At 41.2% G+C, this 22,020-nt stretch overlaps 1 protein-coding gene across 6 annotated transcripts in view; it reads right to left on the minus strand.

Annotated features, from left to right (window-relative positions):
• The window catches only part of STX8 (syntaxin 8), a 206,946-nt gene that overhangs the window by 77,732 nt on the left and 107,194 nt on the right, over positions 1-22,020 (minus strand). For 5 of the 6 annotated variants that reach the window (XM_019982050.2, XM_019982051.2, XM_070774342.1 and 2 more), the window contains exon 7: positions 7,124-7,225. In XM_019982050.2, coding sequence (XP_019837609.1) covers positions 7,124-7,225 — 102 coding nt within the window. Of the gene's footprint in view, positions 1-6,860; positions 7,041-7,123; positions 7,226-22,020 lie in introns of those variants that run through there. The other variant, XM_019982052.2, reaches the window with a different exon arrangement.

Genomic DNA, 22,020 nt, shown 5'->3' on the forward strand with positions numbered 1-22,020 from the left:
GGTAGCCAGGTAGACGTCTCCTGTATTCAGACACCAAATTCACAAGACGGCAGGCCACAGTTTGTATAAATACGACCAACGCTGTAATCATGCACGTTTTTCTGTACCCAGTAAACAGAATTCCTCATTATCATTATTATTTAAGGTTTTATTTACTTTTAATTTTTTCAGCTGTACCTTATAGCCTGCGGGATCTTCGTTTCCCAACCAGGGATCAGACCTGAGCACCCTGGAATGGAAGCTCGGATTCTTAACCACTGGACTGCCAGGGAAATCCTTTCATTATTATTTTTAATGTGACAAGAGCCAGAAACAGAGTGGTGAGAACACAAAGTGATGAATGGGGAAGACAGATACTTCACGGTTATTCTCAGACAGGCCTAGGGGTTGACCAAACAGAAGTGAGAGAGAGGCCCCAAAGTGTAGGGCTTCGCCACATGCTTTACTTGGCCCACGTGGAGTTTTTTTAAATGTTCGTTTACTGTCAACACTAAAATATTAGGAAATTTCACTTAAAGATCCAGATTTCAGGCTTCCCATAAAAATAAACACACAGATGATCCGGCGTGGCATTCCCACATGGCAAAACTCTGCCGTTCACTCTCTCGTTTGCCACCAGAGAGAACAGCGAGGGCCTGCTTCCTTCAAGGAGACTTGCTGTCTGGCTTCTGAAAGCCTCTGAGGGAACGAAGGAAGTTTTCAGCCTGAAGAAATGGGGAGCAACGGAAGAGGAAGCTTATTTGGGGCTAAAGACAATGAGTCTATGAAGAGCATACAGGGATTGAGAGTGTGCTGGGCGGGGGATGGGGGGGGGTGGGGGGTGGGGGGTGCGGTCAAGAGAAACTGTGGCGGCAGCTGAAGACACAGACCCTGAGATTCAGGGGAAGTTGGGGTCTGGGATGCAGAGCTGTGAGTTGCCTGTGAAACCGTCCAAGAGTCAAAAGAGTAGCTTAAGGAAAAAGTGCCAAGGAAAAAAGAATAAAGGACTGAGTCCTAAGTACGTCTTCCATGGAAGATGGAAGAGTGAAAAAAAGAAAGACAAAGGGAGGCTGAGGGACTTCCCTGGTGGTCCAGGGGTTAAGACTCCGAGTTCCCAATGCAGGGAGCCTGGGTTCGATCCCTGGTCAGGGAACTAGATCCCACCTGCCACAGGTAAGACTCAGCAAAGCCAAATTAAAAAGGGGAATAGGAGCGTACAGAGACTGAAAAGACTGAATTAGCCCCCTTGGCTCTCCAGGGGCTGGTTTGAGGCTGCCTGAGTAGCTATTCTAGGGAATATCACGATAAAGCAAATCACACAAATTTCTGGTTTCCCAGTGCATATAAGCCACGTTTAGACTATACTGTAGTCTACTAAGTGTGTGACAGCATTATGTCTAAAAAAAAAGTACATACCTTAATTTAAAAATACTCTCCAAAAAACGCCAACCATCATCTGACAAGACAGGGTTGCCACAAACCCTAAACTTGTAAAACACAAATAAAACCCCAGAACATCTGTGATGTACAATAAGAGCAAAGTGTAATACGATGATGCATGCCTGTATACCAAAAGGCTTAATGCTGCTCCCACCCTGGGTCTAAACAAGTCTATATGGAAAATAAGTCTGTAATAAGTAATAATAATGTGCTAATAAAAGAGCAAGTCATTTCTGTGCCATACAAAAGTCAAGCCATGCCACCTGAATAGGCCCCCCAAGGGGCTTTCACTAATTTCATGACTGGAAATGGCTTCAGCCACAAGATTATAAATTCCAGCTTAACTGGGGCGGGGGCGGGGGGAACTGACTCCATTTCTGATTAAATGAGGATGCAAACTTCCTAGCTCCATAATATTCCACCATAACTTTCTTGAGTCATCACTATCTTCCTTAAAGACCATTCTAAGCTGACTTCAGTGAGAGGTAAGAGCCTCTGAGTCTCATTCGTCAAGGCGGCTCTTGATGACCAATTTACAGCCACATTTTAACATTGCTGGCATTTACTGAGGACTCAGTAGCACAGGCATGCATGATGCCACCCAACTTGTTCTTGTATAGTCTGCAGAATAACCATGGTACGCCCATTTTGAGCCCTAGAGAGAGCAAGCCACTCTCCGAGTCACCCAGGTGGTCAGTGTCAGAGCCCAGATTGTGACCTGGGTCTGCCTGGGCTCACAGCCATGCGGAACTGTCCTTTCTGAAAGACTGAACGGATCCACCTCGCCCAAGCCACCCCATTTCTGAGGAGTGGAAGGCAAATCCAGTGGTTCCAGATTAAGACAGTGTTAACACAGTGCCAGCAGGGCTGATTTCTAACCACATCCCTGAGACGCTGCTAAACTCACAATGGCTGTGCTTAGACAACATTACGTAATAGTCCATATGCTGAGAAGCAACACTGTCCCTCGACCCGGGTCATTCAGAACTCTGAGCCTGGCCTTTCACAATTGGCTGCGTCCCTCAGACTCAGACGAGGCTCTATTTTGAATTCTAATGAGGACGGGGCACAATGAATATTTAAACTGCAATTACAAAGATGCTGCTTTTATGTGGGTGTCCTTAGCACACATAACAGATCTGAACGGACATGTAGGTGCCAATGAAAAATAGCAGTCTCGTTTGTGTTTAGAAGCTGGAGAGAGACAATTTTGTTTTATACTTGATGCTGTTGTTATTGGGGTGGAGGTGGGTGAAGAATAGGGAGGTGGGGGAAAAAACCACCCAAAGATCCCAGTAAAAAAAAAAATGTTAAAGCCCAGGCTGCCGAGTGAAAGGTTCATAAAGAGGCGTCTGAATCCTTTGTTAACAACTGAACAAACAGATTCATCATTGGGCCCTTCTGAGAGGGCCCCCTTGCAATCGGGTCTGTCTATACAACCAGAAATTTCCTCATTGGGAAAGCATCTATGACTGATATTATATCAGATCGGTAGGGCGATATGCTGGCGGTAGGAAAACAAAAGACCATTTCACGGTTCACAGCCTTTTTTTTTTGCACTCCCTTAAGTAAAATGATGAGGCGTCACTGCTATTCTTAGCTCGCTCAAGCCCTCTTAAACAGTCATCAAGTTAACAGTAACTGAGTTACCCTGAGAGGCTTGATTCCCACCCACCCCGCCCCCAAACAGTTAAAATACTCCCTACTAGCAGCTTCAGGTACTGTGTGTCTGTATTTACATGTCAATGATCAACCTGGCCCTGCACTTGGGGAGAGCAAATGATTAACTCTTTGCTATGTCCTGAGGCTCTTAGACCAAGCCCTTACCCCACTAAACACCTTTTTTATTAAGATCATAATTTAACTTCCATGGTGTCTGGACAGCCTTTTGTAAATGCCTGCATTTACAGAAAGGGAATATGTTGGGTTTTTTTTTTTTTCCCATCTGTCCTCTAGTTGAGTCCCTCTTCTGCTGGGTACCAAATATGTCCACAGAGTCTTGAACTTCAGTTACTTTTTATTTCTAGAAGTTCTGTTTGATCCCTTTTGATTTTCTAAGTTACTCTTTATAGCTTCCTATTCTCTGAAGATACTCTCAAGCCTGTCATGTCTTTCTTTAAATATAATAATTGATTTCATCATTTGTATCTGAAAATTCTAATACGGCCAGCGTGTGCAGGTTGGTTCCTGCAGTCTGCTGCTGGTCCCTGCTCATGCTGGGCTGTCTCTGTGTATGCCAGATTATCTTTGGGTGTGTGCTGGTCATTGCCCTGGACGTTTTATTTCTGGTTGACTCCTAGAGACCACGGATAATATTCTCTCTTCCAGAGAGGTGTTTCATTGCTTTCGCCAGGCACCTGGAGCTACAACAGATGAGTGTGTCTACTCAGGATACAAATGCACATGAGGGCCTTTCTGTGACCACAACTTGTCAGAAAAAATGGTCTTTCTTCCTTTTCTTCTCCTCATCTGTACAGGGCCAAGGCTGCCTTCTCCACAATCCCCAAGGCAAGTTTGGTTCTGGTTCACTCTTCCCCCCAGGGTATAGCTCTTTAGGGCCCCACTTTAATGGGGTAAGGGTCTCCTCTTACACTTGCCAAGTAGGCAGGCCCAGGACCTTACCTTCCACCCCACTTGCCTGCCCCTCTCAGGTTGCAGAAGTCCCTGACTCCTCCCTGCAACTGGGCTTTTATCACACTAAAAACAAAACAAAACAAAACAAAACCAGTAGAAAGTAACTAAGAGTTTAAAGGTTGAAAGCAAAACAAAAGGTCAGGTCAGTAGGGCAGGGCCTTCTCCAAATTCAACACTGAATTACAATTTGATTCAGTGATTCTACTTCAGATGGGGCTTCCCTGATGGCTCAGATGGTAAAGAGTCTTCTTGCAATGCAGGAGACCCAGGTTCAATCCCCAGGTCAGGAAGATCCCCTGACTCCTCCCTGCAACTGGGCTTTTATCACACTAAAAACAAAACAAAACAAAACAAAACCAGTAGAAAGTAACTAAGAGTTTAAAGGTTGAAAGCAAAACAAAAGGTCAGGTCAGTAGGGCAGGGCCTTCTCCAAATTCAACACTGAATTACAATTTGATTCAGTGATTCTACTTCAGATGGGGCTTCCCTGATGGCTCAGATGGTAAAGAATCTTCTTGCAATGCAGGAGACCCAGGTTCAATCCCCAGGTCAGGAAGATCCCCTGGAGAAGGGAATGGCAACCCACTCCAGTATTCTTGCCTGGAAAATCCCATGGACAGAGGAGCTGGGTTGGTTATAGTCCACGGAGTCACAAAAAGTTGGACATGACTGAGCGATCAACACTTTGACATTTCACTTCTGGGTATATACACAAAAAAGCAGGGGTTTGAACTCATACTTGTACATTCGTGCACATTGCAGCACTATTCATAGTAGCTAAAAGGTGGCAACAACCCAGGAGTCCTCTGACAGATAAATGGGTAAACAAATGTGGTATAAATATTAACGATGGAATATTATTCAGCTTAAAAAAGGAAAGAATTCCAGATGCATGGTACAACATAGGGGAATACTGAAAACATTATGCTAAGTGAAATAAGCCAGATACAAAGGGACAGATACTGTATGGTTTCATTTACATGAGATACCTAGAGTAGTCACAGTTGTAGAGACAAGAAGTAGTCATATTTGCAGAGACAGAAAAATTAAACAGCTCAGCTCAAAATATTTTTATGGACATTTCTAGATACAAACATCAATACCAGGTAAAACTATAAAATAAAAAATTAGCAACAGTAGAATCAATATTCTTCATTGTGATGTCATGAATGGCATGTGCTGAGGACCGCTATGTTGTAAACGCAAAACAGACTGACATATAATGATAACAGTCAATACTTACTCTTGCTCACTGCTTACTATGTGCTAACCACTGTTCTAAGTGCTATATATCCCTATCTATCTATCTACTTATCATCTATATCTTTATCTCTATTAAATCATGTATTCCTTACAACAACCCTCTCAGATATGTACCATTATTATTCCCACTTTGGAGATGGGAAAATCAAGGCACAGGGGAGTGGGATTTCCCAAGGTCACATGGCTGGTAAATGGTGGAGCTGGGATGTGAGTCCAACCTCTGGAGCCCACACTCTTCACTATCAGGCCGTAGCCGCTCTCTGCACAAAATACGGAAATTCATGGACAATGGCCAGTGTTGGATACTTTACATGGTTTATATAATTTCATTTTGACAACCAGGCTATCTACTTGTTTTGTTTTTTTAAACAGCCAAGGAAACGCAAGTTCAGAAAGATTAAGTTTATATGAGAATTGAAGATAATAACAGATGGAGGTGGGAGTGAACCCATGTATCTCTGTTGCCAGAGACTCAGGAGGATCTGATGCAAAGAACAGCATGGTGGGAAGTTATGAGAAGACTGTTAAAGCAAAATCAAGAAGGCTTTGCTTTGGGCAGGAAGCAGAAAGAAGCACGTGCTCTATTATAGAAGCAGGAGCATAGACTGGCTTGGCATCCGGTGGATGAGAACTGCCAGGTTGAGGGGAGCAGACAGGTGATGAAAAGGAAGCAGGCAGGTGCCCCCACGTTCTACTTCCTCTGAGATTCCAGAGTCTGTATCTACCTGGCCCTCCATCACCTGGTTGTTCTAGATTGCTGTTTGACCACACACACACAGGCAAGGGAGGTAGCACTTCTCAAACTGTGCATCACAGGTGACCCTGGCATAGAGGTCCTTCTTCTAAAACTGGACAGAACAGAGGGATCCACTACATTCTTCATATTGAAAGGGCTAAAATCAGGCAAAAAGCGAAAAGTTCAGGTCATTAGATTTTTTTCTTTTTTTGGTAGTGCTAGTGCACTGTTAGATGTAACAGAAGTCTTAGCTTTATACATCTGGCGCACCTTTGTGAGATGAAACACCAAATAACCATGAGTGTAATCACTGCTGCTTCAGCACCATTCATCGTCACTTACCTGTGGGCATGGCGCTGTGCACGGGCAACAGATCATTGAAACCCGACAAGCATCTGCATCAGAATGTCTGCCCAAGAGCAAGGACCCGCATCAGGAGTGCCTGACACACTTGTTAAATGATGAACCCTCTGGAACTCCAGCCTCGCTCTACTCAGTCTCAAGGGGACGGCCAGGGAGTCAGCACTCTAAACATCATTCCTGGTGGTTCTTATTTTGACCTATGTCTCCTCATTTCATGCACAAGGTATTAAGAAGTAAAAGGACTGCCAAAGACAACATCACTAAATACTGGATATAAACTCAGCTGGACTTTAGGCTCTATGCTCTAACTGCTCTATGGCTCCAGGTTCAGCAAGGACGCTTGTGACTAAAACAACAAGGCACAAAACAAGCAAGGTGGCCTGTGAAACCCGTGAGATCTACCACCACCGGTCTGCATGACATCATACAATTTCTCAGACTACGATTCTCGGTAAGCACTGAGGAAAGTTTCTTATTTTTAATTACAAAAAAAAAATTAACAATGCATTCTACTTTCCCTGCACTTGTAACAATTCACTTCGTTTTTGCCAAGATGTAGGAATCTTCTAGAAATTTCAACACTTCATCCCATGAAACTGCATGTATTCAAAGAGCAAGCAGATCCCTGCGGTAAAATCAGACCAAACGTGGGAAGCTTATCCGCAAGCGATGAGGGAAGCAAGAGCTGTAGCTACAGCAGTCTCTTACCACAAGACGTGGACTTCCTGTCCACCAGATTCACACGCCTGGTTTCAGTGCGAAGTTTCTCATCGGTATTCTCCACCAGGTTGGCAAGGTCATCAATTATCTCTATAAAGGAAAACAAAGATGCATGGTTAACACTCCAAAAATACCTTGGCTCACATCAGAGTCTCATAGCTGTGGTGGGCCTTCCTAGTAATAATTCTCTCAACTGCAGTGTGTGAGACGGTTTTAAAGAACTTACATTTCTTTGAAAACTGCAATTCTGATTCATTGATGGTCGGGGGGAAGTTAGAGAGGGAAGGAGTAGTAAAGGAAGAAAAAAAAAAGTTCAACATAATTCCAGGAGACAGAGGAGAAATGTCAAAAGTTCAGGGGAAAGAAAGCATGACCCAACAAATTTATGCCCGGCCAAGTTGTCATTTGAGTATAAAAAGGTGACAGACAGACGGTACAGAGGACTGTGGGGACCACTGGGGCCCTTCTTAAGAAAGCTACTTGATGATGAAATCTAGCCAACGAGAGGTGAAAAAAAATAACACAACTCTGGGCTGGAGAAGCCAGAGGCCATGACACAAGAGGTGATGGTAAAAACTGAATCAAATATGTGGAGCTGAGAATAAACAAATAAATGGATCGGGTTACAGAGGAGTAGACAAATGTTACCAACAGTGACAATGGAATTAAAGGTGAAGATCAGGAAGCAGTTGGTAGGGGGGGAACACGAGGAGAAAGGTGAAAAGAAACTACGGTGTTGATTTCTTCATCACTGACAGTAGAGTCATATCAGGCTGCTGAAAAGTAAGACACACACTTACAGCTTTATAAAAATAACCAAGGTTTCAATGTTTTACGCTCTTTTTCTGTTAACCTTAAATGGATCTTTTGGCAATTACTACCTGTTGAAAGAATTCTTCACGTGAAGTTTATTTTTTGATGCTTATCTTTTAAAAGTGAAATTAAGCACTTAACATTTAAATAGCACATATAGTATAACCCTAATTAGGTAAAATTATTTCCATCCCTCCTTTTATATGTACCAACCTTTAAAGATGTATCCAGACAGTGTTAACCTGATGTTAATAACGATTATTTCTCAGTGGTGGGGTCCTTGATGATCTTGCCTGGATTTTCTGAATTGCTTGAATTTCTTATGATGAGCTCTATATGCTTTTTTTTTTTTCCAATTTTGGTTCTTCTTCTTCCCTCCTTCCCTCCCTTCCTCTTTATTTTTGGTTGCGGACACGATTTAGCAAATAAACAACAGACATCTCTTTGCATGTCTTTCTTTTACAGGAAGAGGATGATGGACACTAACTCTTATCTCTGTAGCTCCTATCCCTAGAAGAGTGCCCAATACACAGCAAGATAGGATAGATACTAAAAGATAAAGGGAATGAATGATTGGAGTATAAATGATAAAAGCACTGAATAATTTCAAAGCACTGAATAACTTGCTGCTTCTTAGAAAAGTGGATCTAAGCCAAATTTGTCAAATATTATCTACACAACATCTGCCTAGTAATCCGGTCACTATTATTTAACCATCTATTCACAACTATTTCCTTGTATTCAAGGATATATTCTCTCCTAGTTTTCTTTCGGAGAAGGCAGTGGCACCCCACTCCAGTACTCTTGCCTGGAAAATCCCGTGGATGGAGGAGCCTGGTGGGCCGCAGTCCGTGGGGTCGCTAAGAGTCGGACACGACTGAGCGGCTTCACTTTCACTTTTCACTTTCATGCACTGGAGAAGGAAATGGCAACCCACTCCAATGTTCTTGCCTGGAGAATCCCAGGGACGGGGGAGCCTGGTGGGCTGCCATCTATGGGGTCGCACAGAGTCAGACACGACTGAAGCGACTTAGTAGCAGCAGCAGCAGCGGTTTTCTTTCAACCATCTGTAAGCTCTGCCTAGTGTTTCCTCTTCCTCTTTTTTTAAAATATGTATTACTTCTTTTGTCTGCACTGGGTCTTAGTTGCTGCGTGCGGGCTCTCCCCAGTTGTGGTGATCGGGGGGCTAGTCTCTAGTTGTTACTCCCTAGGGATTCCCATTGCGGTGCCTTCTCCCGCTGTGGGGCATGGGCTCTAGGCACATGGGTGGGCTTCGGTAGTTGTGGCACACAGGCTTTAACTGCCCCAAGGTGTGTGGAATCCTCCTGGACCTGGGATCGAACCTGTCCCCCACACTGGGGCAGGCAGTCCTCCTCTTGTTGGTGATCCCCAGAGTTCTGTATATTTCTATTCTATTTTCATTTAAAACTATTTAAATTAAATAATTTTAAAAATATTTAAATTTTTTTAAAAAGAAATTTCTGCTCTACACAGCTCTCCAAAAATCCTTGACTCACACAGCCCACTGCTTACTACTTATCTCCACCTTGAAATTCCTACAAATATCTGTCTCATAAGGTCTCCAGAACAAAACTCCTCATCTTCCCCCAACTCTGACTCCCCTGTCTTCCCTGCCTCAATTAAAGAATGGTACCATCATTCATTTGCTTGCCTAAGAAGGAAATCTTAGGAGTCACACGAACGTCTCCCTTCTCCTTCACCTCACATTCCCTTTGTTAGCCATTCTTGTTGATTCCACCTCCCCATTATCTTTCAATCCTACCATTTCTCTTAAACTCTGTTAGTAATACCTCACAAAAAGTTTCCAGGGTTTCTAAATCTGTCCTAACTTACCTTCCTGTTTCTGTTCCTCAGCCCCTTCAATCCATTCTCCATACTCTAGTCAGGGACTTATTTTTTCATGTTTCAATTAATTTAAATAGCCATATGTGACTAGTGATTATTATATTAACTCATCATTGACCAGGGGATTATTTTAAGGAATTAATATCTGTGGCCAGTAATTTGTTATGTAAATGATATTGACATGTCAATAATGGTTGGGTAAAAAAAGATGTATTAATGTGTCTCTCGTCAATAATGTGTTAAACAGCAGAGTTCTGAAGCAATAACTTAAAAAAAAAAAAACACACCCACCACCATATAACCACCACCAAGAGGAATAGCTTAAAAAAAATCAATAGAGGGAATAAAATTGAATACCAAATATGCATGAATTTACCCCAAAGAAGGCAAGAAAGGAGATACAGAGAACAGATAGGACAAAAGGCCATAAGTACCTAGATGGCAGACTTAAACCCAATTGTACCAGTCATTACATTAAATATAAATGGACCAACGTCTCAATCAAAAGATAAAGAATGTCAGACAAGATTCAAAAATAATAAAAAACCACACTACTCAACTATGTGCCTTCACAATAACTTCAAATATAAACCACAGAGCGGGTGTGTGCGAGAAAGCTGGCACAGCTGTATTAATATGGATCAGATCGACTTCAAGTCAAGGAGTATGATCACAGATAAAAAGGAATCTTTCATCAGGATGAAGGAACACATGACAAAAGATGGGAAAAAAAAAAACCAAACATATTTGAATGTTAAGGAAACCATTCCTAAATAACCTATATAATAAAAAAAGGCAAAAGTAACCTTCTCTGGCAACTTCTATCAAACATTTTAAGTCCCACACTATTTAGTAAAACATGGGGGAAAAAGGCAAAAAGATTTATTTATTTATTGCTTGTGGGACCTTAGTTCCCCGACCAGGGATTGAACCTGAATCCCCTGCATTCAAAGCATGGAGTCTTAATCACTGGACCACCAGGGGAGTCCCTGCCTGATATGTTTTAAAGTCACAATATGTAATATAAAATTCAGACTAAATAAGCTTATATAGCACCATAAGAAAGTCAAGTTAAAATATTCCTTGTCAGATACTAAATATGTCAGTTGTTATATGTTAACTGGGTTTCTGGACAGAGCTCTCATTAGATTTATAAATATTCATTACTTAGAGGTAAATAAAAAACTAGTAGAAGGTTAACTAAACAAAAACCAGTAGTCAACACTGAATGGGTTAATGTTTTCATCTTAGACCAAACATCTTGGCTGGTAAACCTCATCTGATTATCAGTTTGTTTGCTTTCCAAAAAAAGAAAAAACCCTTTATTTTTAACTGATAAAAATTATATAATAGCAAGTTTATAAATGAGAGATGGAAAAGTATCTTCTATGGATTCCCTTCTAAGATTTGACATAAACATACATACTTTTATATAATTGCAATATATGAGCCTTCTGCCCCCTGTTAACATATCATTTGTATGCTTTCATGTTGTTATACAGTCTTCATGGTTATAATTTCTAATGGTTACAAAATATTCATTCCATTAAAATAAACATTCATTAAAAATAGCCTATTGTGGGATACTGAGAATGCTTCTGTATTTCTACATCATGAGTCAATGAATTCTTTCCTCCATGATCATCTTCCTTCTTCTCTGTTGTTTCCTTAAGTTAATTAAGTGTGATCATGACTGCCCCATGGACTTTGAAACACACTGCCAAGTTAGTTTTTAAAAGGTCTTCACTGCCACTGTGGGTTGATTTAATTGAACTCACTCCTTAATATGACCTCAGAAGGAGATTTCCAAGGGCAAGGAGCCTGGGGGAATTCCCACCTTGCAGCCTAGCAGCTTCTAAGGGGGGAATTTCCCCAACCACAGACTGTTACGAGCAAATTAAATACAGGTTTCAGAACACAGGTTAAGAAACAACCAGCTGACTCTTTCAGATTCCTGACAGTACAGCCTCCAAATGGCAACTGATATTTTGATTCCTGGTAATTATTTGCATTTGGTTTCAAGAAGGAACTTATGTTTCTATTGTGAATTAACTCGAGATACCAAGTGCCATTCCAATACAGAATGGGAAAAAATGGACAATAGGAAGTGTGATGCAAAACTAAGTCAAAGAGCAGTAAGAAATATTATACAGTACCAACATAGCTGAATCTAATTATATTTAAGTTTTCTACACTCAGTTACAGTCTCAGTGAATTCCATATTAGTGTAGGAAGCGTGTAGCATATTTTCAGATAAGTTTGGTATCTTTTGGTACTCATAGTGGATGCTGGCACTTGCAAAGTCATTATGTTATGCCTTTAGCTTACATCGCTAATGACATTTGAAGACAAGCATTAAAAAAAACCACAACAAACAGTGAATAAAGAGCTTTTCTTGAGGGCATTAATTTAACTCCCTTTATTATCATGGAAACTAAACGTGAGGTGGGTGATAACATCTAACAGTACACTTTTCTGTACGCTAGGAAACCCTAACCCTACCCTCACCCTAGGGAAGGGGTTAGGGAAACAGAACAGGAGAGATGGACCTGTGACACAGCAAAGGAAAAGTAACACATTGGCCATGGCACCCTAGGGTGGGGAGTTACTGCCCACCCACGCGGAGCCTCTGGGGAAAATTCGGCTGTGGAGGCCTAGGAGAAAGCTCCCTGGCTGCACCTGCTCGCATCTTAAGCAGGGACAGGTGGGCCAGGCTGGGAAGAAGGCACAGGCTTCCTTCCTTCTTCCTTCCCACCATCAACCCATGACCTTTCAGTCTTCCCTCAAATGGGCTGTGACATGTGTGACAGAGGCCTATGCCAAGATTAGGACCCTTCCCAACTTCTAACAGAAGACACTGACCTGTGTGTGCAGACGAGCTAACGGCCAATGTATTTATAACGGGTACTTACAACGGGTGTAAATACAGAAGCTAATGGCCAATGTATTTATAATGGGTGTAAATACAGAAGGAGCATCCTCTCCCCTTCCCTCACCCCTTCTGTGCTAGAAAAGAGAATTCGTTCCAGAAAAAGAGAAACCAGTTTCTTGAGGTTTCTCCTTTTAAAAAACAAGATTCAAAAAGACACTAAATTAATACAACACAACAGAGAACCACAATGAGGGACTGACCTAAATTACTACAAACAGTGCTCCAGGTAGAGACACACTTGTGAAATTAGAAAACCACAGTGAAGCAGTTAGGCAGACTGTAATCTAGATAAAATATTTAGCTGGAAAACAAACTGGAATAATCTCCCAGGAGTCACAGGAAAAGGTTAAAGAGGGCAAAACATGGAAGAAAAAAATAAGAGGGGCAAAGATACAGGAAAGAAAGAAACAATACCCAAGTAAATAATAAATTTCCTTTTAAACAAGAACCAGAGTCTCATCATATAATAATCAAAATGTCCAAGATCAAATCCAAAATCACTCAGCCTGTGAAGTACCAGAAAATCTCAAGATGCACAAGAAAAGACAGTCCGCAGATGCAATGCTGAGATAACACAGCCACTGGAATTATCTGACAAAAACTTTAAAGCAGTTACAATAAAAATGACCTAACGAGTGAAGGTGAACACTCTTGAATCAAATGAAGATATGGTTTTGCAAAAAAAAAAAAAAAAAATTTTTTTTAAACCCCAGAAATCAGAGAAGAGCCAAATGTGAACTGTGAAGCTGAAAAATACAAGAATCAAATTAGAAAAACTCACTGGATGGGCTCAATAGTACTGTGGAATACTACAGAAGTTCATATGTATGATTCCATTTATATGACAGTCTCCAAAAGATAAAACTATGCTGATGGAGAACAGAGCAGCTGGTTGCCACCAAGGTGAGGGATGGGGAGGGGACAAGCGATCGATGGAGCCGCTGTGTGTCCCCTGTCCGTGGCAGCGGTTAGACTCATCTACATGTGTGTTAAAAGTACAGCACTACACAGGCATACATGGTTTTTCTGTAATGTTAACTGAAAAATTCAAATTAAACAAGAAGAGAAGTATAGGTGAAGGAGGAACAATATTAGAGAACGTCAGTATTTAAAGAACAAGAGGAACAAAAACTAAAAGCAAAGGAGGAGGCAAGAACAAAAACAAAAACACGCCCAGAAGAGAATGCAGTCCCACAGGGCAGCGCTCCAGGAAAGAAGGTGGCGTCTACCGTGTCTGCGGATGGGCGCAGTCCCCTGCTGTGGGCTGTGCTGAGACGCGCTTTGGGTGCGGGAGGGAAGGGAAGAAAGGGGGCAGTTTGCCTGATTTGCAGGACCGAGTGCAGCTCAAGTGTGGGCAAGAGAAGGCAGCCAGAAGACACTAGTCTGTCACTATTATCCGAAAGTTCCCATTATCTGAAACCAAAATGACAACTCCTAATATTTACTGAAAACTTGCCAGGTGCTGTAAGTCGCTGTTTTCTAATTTTGAGTTGTATCTAGTTTGTTAGAAAATTTAGAAACTTCTTCTATACCCCACAGTATTAATATGTTTATTCTATTTAAATTATTTAACTATAAACATCAATGATTGGATATATTCTTTATGTTTATAGAAAAATAGAAAACTAAAATTCTATTTTAACAACCATTAATTTCACGCTGACAGAGGAAGCTTATTTTGTGAATAGTAAATTACTGCTTGAAATGTGAAGATGATACAGACTAAAGTATAGGTCCTTTGGGGTTGTCCTGCTGTTCTTTATTCCAGCGGTGGAGACATCCTTTAGACACAGCACAGTGACAGCCTTTGGCCTTATCTTGGAAGCAAATATATCATTACATATTAGGTATACTGTCTTTTTATCACCAGCCAAGGACTACTAAGACAATCACAAACAAATGTGAGCTAGAATTGCATGGCAAAACAATACATTGGTCATCCTGATAATCCAGAAAATTCTTTTAATTTTTAAATATTATCAATAGTAGAGAGACATGAAATTTTAAGTCACTAAAAAAAAAATCAACCACAGAGCTCCGAGAAGATGCTATCAGTCCTAATTTGAAGACACGATGCTAAAGGCATAATATCTTAAGTTAGGCATTAAACAACTCTATAATAGGGCTAAAAATATAGACCTCACCCATTTTCCTAGCCCTTCAAGAAAAAAAAATGTACTTAAAAAAAAAAAAAAAAGGTAAGCCATATCAGAATCTTTGCTATAGCAAATAAAGTGACGATAAAAATACACTTCCTATTATTTCAGAAAACTGGAATCCTGGTGACAACATGGCTCAGCTTTGACTAAATGATTTCAAAATAATCAACACGTTTTTGTGCACCTTGAATAAAAAGGCTACAGACTGTATGAATCCAATTACATGACATCCTGGAAAAGGTAAAACTATAAACAGAATACAATGATCCATGTTGGCCAGGAGTTCGGGAGGAAGACGAGAAGGATGAACAGGAAAAGCGTAGAGGATTTTTAGGGAGTACAAAATTCTGTATGATACTATACGATGGATATGCGACGTTATGCATTTGTCGAGACCCACAGAACTTTACAGCACAAAGAGTGAACCTTAAGGACTTCCCTGGTGGTCCAGGGGCTCCCAATGCAGGGGGCTTGAGTTCAATATCTGGACAGGGAACTAGATCCCACATGCTGGAACTAAGAGCTCGCATGATGCAACTCAAAATAGATCTCACTTGCTGTAACTAAAGATGCTGCATGCCGCAACTAAGATCTGGCATAGTCAAATAAACAAACAGTGAACCTTAATGAATGTAAACTAAAAAAAAAAAAAGAATCACGTAGGAGGCTGGGGATTTCAGGAAGGAAAGCAGACTGTGCTCTGAGCATCTAGCTGTACTGTACATGTAGGAAGCAACACCCCTTACTTGTAATCTACCCCGTTCCAGAGACTTTTTCCTAACATTCAGAAAGGAAAAGGGGACAGCAGAGCAAAAGTTCCAAGACTGTTTTGTTTTGCTTTGCTTTGTTTGAAGATGAGATCATTCAAGTTTTTCCTATAAATGTCTTCTAAACTATTGTTAAGTAAATGTTTATTACTTAGTACAATGAATATATGAGTTCCTTGAGCCAAATCCAGGATCCAGTAGAGTGTTTCTTTATGCTGTGTATATACCTTGTAGTAATGTATGGCTTCTTGCGTAGTCGGTGGAATTATTTAAATGCTATAAAACTATGTAATCTTATTTTGTAACTGTTATAAAAATGTACCATTCTTACTTGCTGTGATGCTGGTCATAACAACAAGCAATGTTGTGATGTTGTGATGTATGTTGGTCATAATCGCGATCATCTAATGTCACAACTTTGGTCGAGAATATAACCTCCAACAGTGAGCTAAGGTCACTGCCAACATTTCCCCTCTTACAAGTGATTACAGAGAATCATGGACATTTTTTACTTAGCTCCATTCTGTCACTTAAGCATCTAGACAGTCTCTCATGAAATTCCTAGACCCAAACCATTAGACTTTTGCTCCCTTTGAGAAAGAGCCTACAATCCAGTAACTGCCTGCCAGAGCAGTTACTTTTCCTCTTAGACTCAAAACTGCTAATAGGATCACAGCCTTGTGTTTCCATATCTGCCCCAGCTGCTGAATATTCAGAGCATGTTGAAGTTCTTAGAACACAGTAAGAACAAAGCAGGTAAGTCCAAAAAGAAAATGGGACAGATGGAGAAAGTCTTAAACATCATTCCTTGGTTCTTGCTCTGAGAGCTCAACAAAAGAGACAAGCTTTTTATGAAATCCATAAAGTGGCATTACTTTTAAGTTAGGGCTTCCATTCCTGTTTCAGTCTGATTTCCTATAAATGAAGAGTTCTAAAAATACTTATGAGGAGGGTAATACAGTTTTAATGTACTGTAATCATTTATTATCTCATCCAATCCTCCTGACAATCCTGGAAGATAGACTGGGAAACAGAGTATTTTATAGATGTCCAAACAGGCCCACACAGATTATGCAACTTGTCTAAGTTACCTTATGAATAAGCAGTAGGACACGGAGACGGAGACGGGTCTCTGCATTTCAATTCAAAAGCTTTGCTTGGTAGCTCATGCCTCCTATGTCTCAAATTTCAGGTCTATGTCTACCTCCAGACTAAACATAGTCTGCATTTTTCCCATTCCAGAGGAACATCACCTTGATTTCTCTGCATCTCCCTTTCTCATAGAAGATACCTGATGAAGCCCAGAGAGTGGGTTAAGACATAGAGTCTGAGAGATCTGGTGCCATGACACCTATCAGTCAGAAAACTGAAGTTAACCACACACTCTTATTTTAAAAGAAACAAATACCTTGAAGAAACACATTTCCCCTTTAGAAGGGAACATTCCTCCTTTGCAAAAAAAAGTTACCTCCCTTTATTCCAACCAGTTTTCACACTCTGGATCTATCTGAAGCGTATGTCTCCATTCTTAAAGCGGGGTGTAAAGGTTCTAGGCAGGTACCTACAGACAGGTCACCTGGAGCCACAGTTCGCCAATGTATCTTTGCTATCTGATTATACATGCATTTTAAATAAACTTTGTGTTTTGTTTTATATGCATGTTTAAACTCTCCAAGTACAAAAAAGAAATCCAAGTGCAAAGTCCTTTATGAAGCACAGAACTACAAACTGGGCGTGGGGGAGTCCCATCAATTATAGAACTGCTGAAAATTGAAAACGTCCCAATTTTATACAATATGTTGATAGACTCTGCATTCTATTTTATTCTTGGAGCAAATGAAACAAGCACACACACCTCCTTAGAGAGTTAAAAGGCAATGCATCTATAAAACTATACCAAGGTAGAATAGAAACTTTCAGAAAATAAGTTCTCAGAAATTAGGACAGCAGTAACAGTTCTGATTACAGTAGCTGGGACAGACTAAGACAGCTACCGCCAGTTTGTCCACATTGAAAGGAATTTCACAATTCTGTCAGCGGTGGAGGTGAGGGGAAGATGAAAAAGCATCAATAAAGACAACTAAGTAAACCAAAAAAAAAAAAAAAGGCAATTAGTGACTTTCGAGGAAAAGGATACAATCAAATAATGTCTAATTCTAGCTCCCACTGTGGGTGGCTCCATCATGAACAACATTTATGTAGTCACGATACCACCAACACTGATTTCACGAAACCGTGTGAGCAACGGGGAAGAGGGGAAGTGTGTACGTATGGGGTTGCTGCGGGTTAAATTAACATCTTCCCTAGGAGGAAGTCGACAGGGACGAAGATTGAAAACAAAGAAACAGGAGCGAATTACTTTGAAATATAGATCTTGTACCACAGAGACTGACATGCAAATCACTAAGACAATTAGAAGCACTGCCTCTGGCTGATAGAACTTTGAGGAGAAGAGGACTGATGGGGAAAACACTTGCTTCTCCTAAGCCTTCTAATTTTGATTTTTTTTTTTAATTCTGATTTTTTAATCAAAATATATTACTTTGGTAAAAATAAAAAATTAAATTAAAAAAAATTAAGTCCAAAGAAGAACTTTAAATAAGTAACACTACAGGTGAATACGACAAAATCTCAGAAGGTCTTGGAAACACTGCTTAGGCAAAGAACCACCACTGGAGAGTTTTCGCAAGCAAGTGACATGATCAGAATTGTACTCTACAGAGAGATTTTTTGAGATAGAAAAAAACAAAGGATAGACTGACAGAAGTATAGTTTTAAGGTAAAAAAGAGAATGAGAAAAAAACAAAGGACAGACTGTCAAAGAGTTTTAAGGTAAAAAAAAGAGTAAGGAATTCCTAGTGGATACCACACTGAGCTGAGACAGCACACAGTGGGGGATGATCAGGAGGGTTATGTAGTGGCCACTACAAGGACGTCTCAATCTTCTTCTATCTGGCAGTTCTGACTATAAATTAGCATTCAACACAAGGAAGGGATGAACCAGTCCAGCAGATGCAAATATTGTAGTCTTTCCTAGAGCATCCTCTCATATAAGGACAAAGAACCACCTCGGGTTATGAATCAGTCTTTCAGGAGATTTCACCCAGGGTGGATTTTAACCATGTTCCAATGAGACCACCCTTGAAAGCTGACCATCAAAGTCCTGGACCTCAAGGCCTGAGGGGCCAAACCTGCAAAGTAACAATGCTTGGTTAAAAATCGCAAAGCCACACTTACTTATATACCCTTTCACACATCAGGGTTCTGGCCTCTGTGTTTACGAATAGAGACTAAAGAACATCAGGTCAACTTTTCCCCTCCTTCTTTATAACAGGACTGCAAAGAGATGCACCAGAGAAAACCAGGCAGACAATGTTTCTGGACTCCAGGAAGACTCACGACAGAAGAACCAAAGCTATTATCTCCTGTGATGAATCAATCAAAAGTGACTGTTTTTATTTCCCCAAACAGTCTTTGGGGGGTGGAGGGAGGGAGCGCCCTAGGAAGGTTCAGGAGACCCAGGGCTTCTGAGACATAAGTAAGAATATACCGAGAAGAAGAGCAAGAGTCATACCTACGCAACAGGCCACCAATTAGAAATCAAAGTCAAGTCTAGGTACCAAACCCCCAAAGTAGACCCCACTATTGCGTAGAACCTGGCTACTCCAAGTGTGGCCCTCAGGCCAGCAGCCAGAGCATCATTTCTTGTGAACTTAACAGACCTGCAGAAGCTCAGGTCCCACCTCACAACTAATGAATCCAAATCTGCATTTTAACAAGATCCTCAGGTGATCACTTCTGCCTATTTCAAGCCTGGGAAGCAATGAGGAAGACAGACGGAGTCGTCCTTCTGGCTCTATGTTCCCCATGGTTCCCCAGCTGGTGCTGGACATGTGGAAACTGAATAATCATCCAGGTGTCTAAACCTGCCCAGGCAGCTATGGAGACATGTTCTGAAAGTGGTAAAGAGGACCCAGAAACTAGGTCTCTTCTAGGAAATGCACCAATTCCAGGCCACTAAATTATTTCTCAAGCGCTGGATTTGAGAGCAAAAAAAAAAATCCACAAGCATGAACCACAGATTTCCCTTTATAGCTGCCTCTTTTATTTAAACAAAAAATGCTAAACATTAATTTTAGTTGTACTTAATTGAATAATTTCTCGGGGGAATAGTTCAGGGAGAGTTTAAAACTGCCTGCTTCCAAAAGCCATTACAAATTGGCATATACTTTAATGTCACCCTGCCAACCCAAACAGCGCACTTCAATGCCCTTGGGGCCGCCCTCGCTCCAGATGTGTTCGGAACTCCTAAGTAATAGAATGCAGGCAAAAGCCATATTTACACGGAGCAGTATTTTGAATATCCTTTTCCAATTATCTGGAATGAGATAATAGATCCCTAATTGGAAGCACTGAGGGGAGGAAAACCGGGTTCGTGGTTTCTCTCCAGTGAACGCTTTTTATTAGGAAAAACTAAGAAGAGTTTTACAAGAGTCAAAGAGAAGCCCCTTTGCCACATTTAATCTGAGCAGCTACAAAACAAGAAACTGTCCCATGATTTCCCTTAATTAACTGGCTGATTTTTAAAAGACTGATCTTGTTTTTTCCTGTGAAATGCAGACCCAGAAGGATTGGGGTTGGGGGAGGGAGTGAAAGAAATCCAGAAAACACTTCGGCAAGAGAACAGGCCCAAGTGGTTGGTGCGAAGGTACTGCTCCCCGCCCGCCTCCCCAAACCCATCCCACCTAAATATCCTCGGTTCTATTTCACGTTTGCACGAAGGGCATAGACTCTGAACTTCCCTTGTATTTCTGACTAATAATGGTCATAACAACGCTGCCAGGTAAGCCATCATTGTTTATTCCAGATTTGTAAACGCCCATTCCAAATCAGATTTATTGATAAGGAATCATCTTTTTTTTTTTTTATTTTATTTTTAAACTTTACATAATTGTATTAGTTTTGCCAAATATCAAAAGGAATCCGCCACAGGTATACATGTGTTCAGGTACCAATCAAAATGAAGTACTGTGTCAACAGTTTACACTTCTTGTTAAAATGCAACTTTCAACCCTTGTGTTGTTGTTTAGTCACTAAGTTGTGTCTGACTCTTACGCCTGGAGCCCACCGGGCTCCTCTGTCCATGGGGTTTCCCAGGCAAGAAGACTGTGGCAGTTGCCATTTCCTTCTCCAGGGGATCTTCCCAAGCCAGGGACTGAACCCACATCTCCTGCCTTGGTAGGCGAGTTCTTTACCACTGAGCCACTGGTGATGTAATACAGGTACATTTAGAATTCAGGTGGAAATCAAGTGTATTTTTGTACAGGTGGGCATACTGTCCGACTCCAGGGGCGCTCTGGCCCCCTTACAGCATTAAATGCTGTTCCAGGCCACGTGACTGAGGCGCGCTCAGTTACTGAAGTTGTCTGTTTTCACAGACGTCACAGCGAAGCCGTCTGAAAACAGCACAGATGCAGCTGTTCCTGGTTGTTAGCGAGATGCACTTGGAAACCCTGTTCCCTAAAATGTTGAGAATCGGAAAAGGTTTTCTAAATATAAATGAATTACCAAATTCCATGTGTTGACAAGCAAACACTCTCATGTTTACGCTTCAACTTGACAAGGGAAACTGAAGCACATTACCCAGAAACCGTGAAAAGAAACAAAGCCCATGTATGGTATTTACTTCATTTACATTTTCTCCTACAATGTTTAAAAACATTCTTATCGTGAAAGGCCACATACAAAGAGAAAAAAAGCCACTGACTTACATGGACAGTTTAACGAACAGCTACAAAGCAAAACTGGACCACCTTCATACACTCACATACAACGAGAGCCGTCGACCTTGGAAAAGCGCAGTCTCCCATTCAACCAGGCAACTGACAAACGATATGCCAGGCACTGTGTGATGTGCACATTTAAACACTTTAGCTAGGATTACTCGCTAGCATATTTCCTCGAATAACTAGCACAAAGTCCTTACATGTTACCTACCCCAAGTTTCAAAGAAAATAAATATATAACTTTATCATGTGGACAAGGGGTATTTTCCCCCAATAAATCTACACTAGAGGTCTGTGCTCTTGGTAAGCTTGACAATATATCACTTCTGAAAGGACCACGAGAAAGGGCTTGGTGGTCAGTAACACCCAGATGTGAACTTTTCTCTCTGACCTACTCGAGCCGTGAATGATGGGCCCAGCGCCCCTCTGATTCACCCCTCAAGTCAGGCCTGTTCCTCCAGAACAAAGGCCTCCCCACTTGGGAACCACTTAGAACTTTCCCAAGCACCTTGCAAAGGGTCTTATTTTTCATACTGTGTCTAGATCTGAAAAAAAGCATTTG

This window comes from Bos indicus, chromosome 19 (assembly GCF_029378745.1).
Source record: "Bos indicus isolate NIAB-ARS_2022 breed Sahiwal x Tharparkar chromosome 19, NIAB-ARS_B.indTharparkar_mat_pri_1.0, whole genome shotgun sequence".
Taxonomy (NCBI): domain Eukaryota; kingdom Metazoa; phylum Chordata; class Mammalia; order Artiodactyla; family Bovidae; genus Bos; species Bos indicus.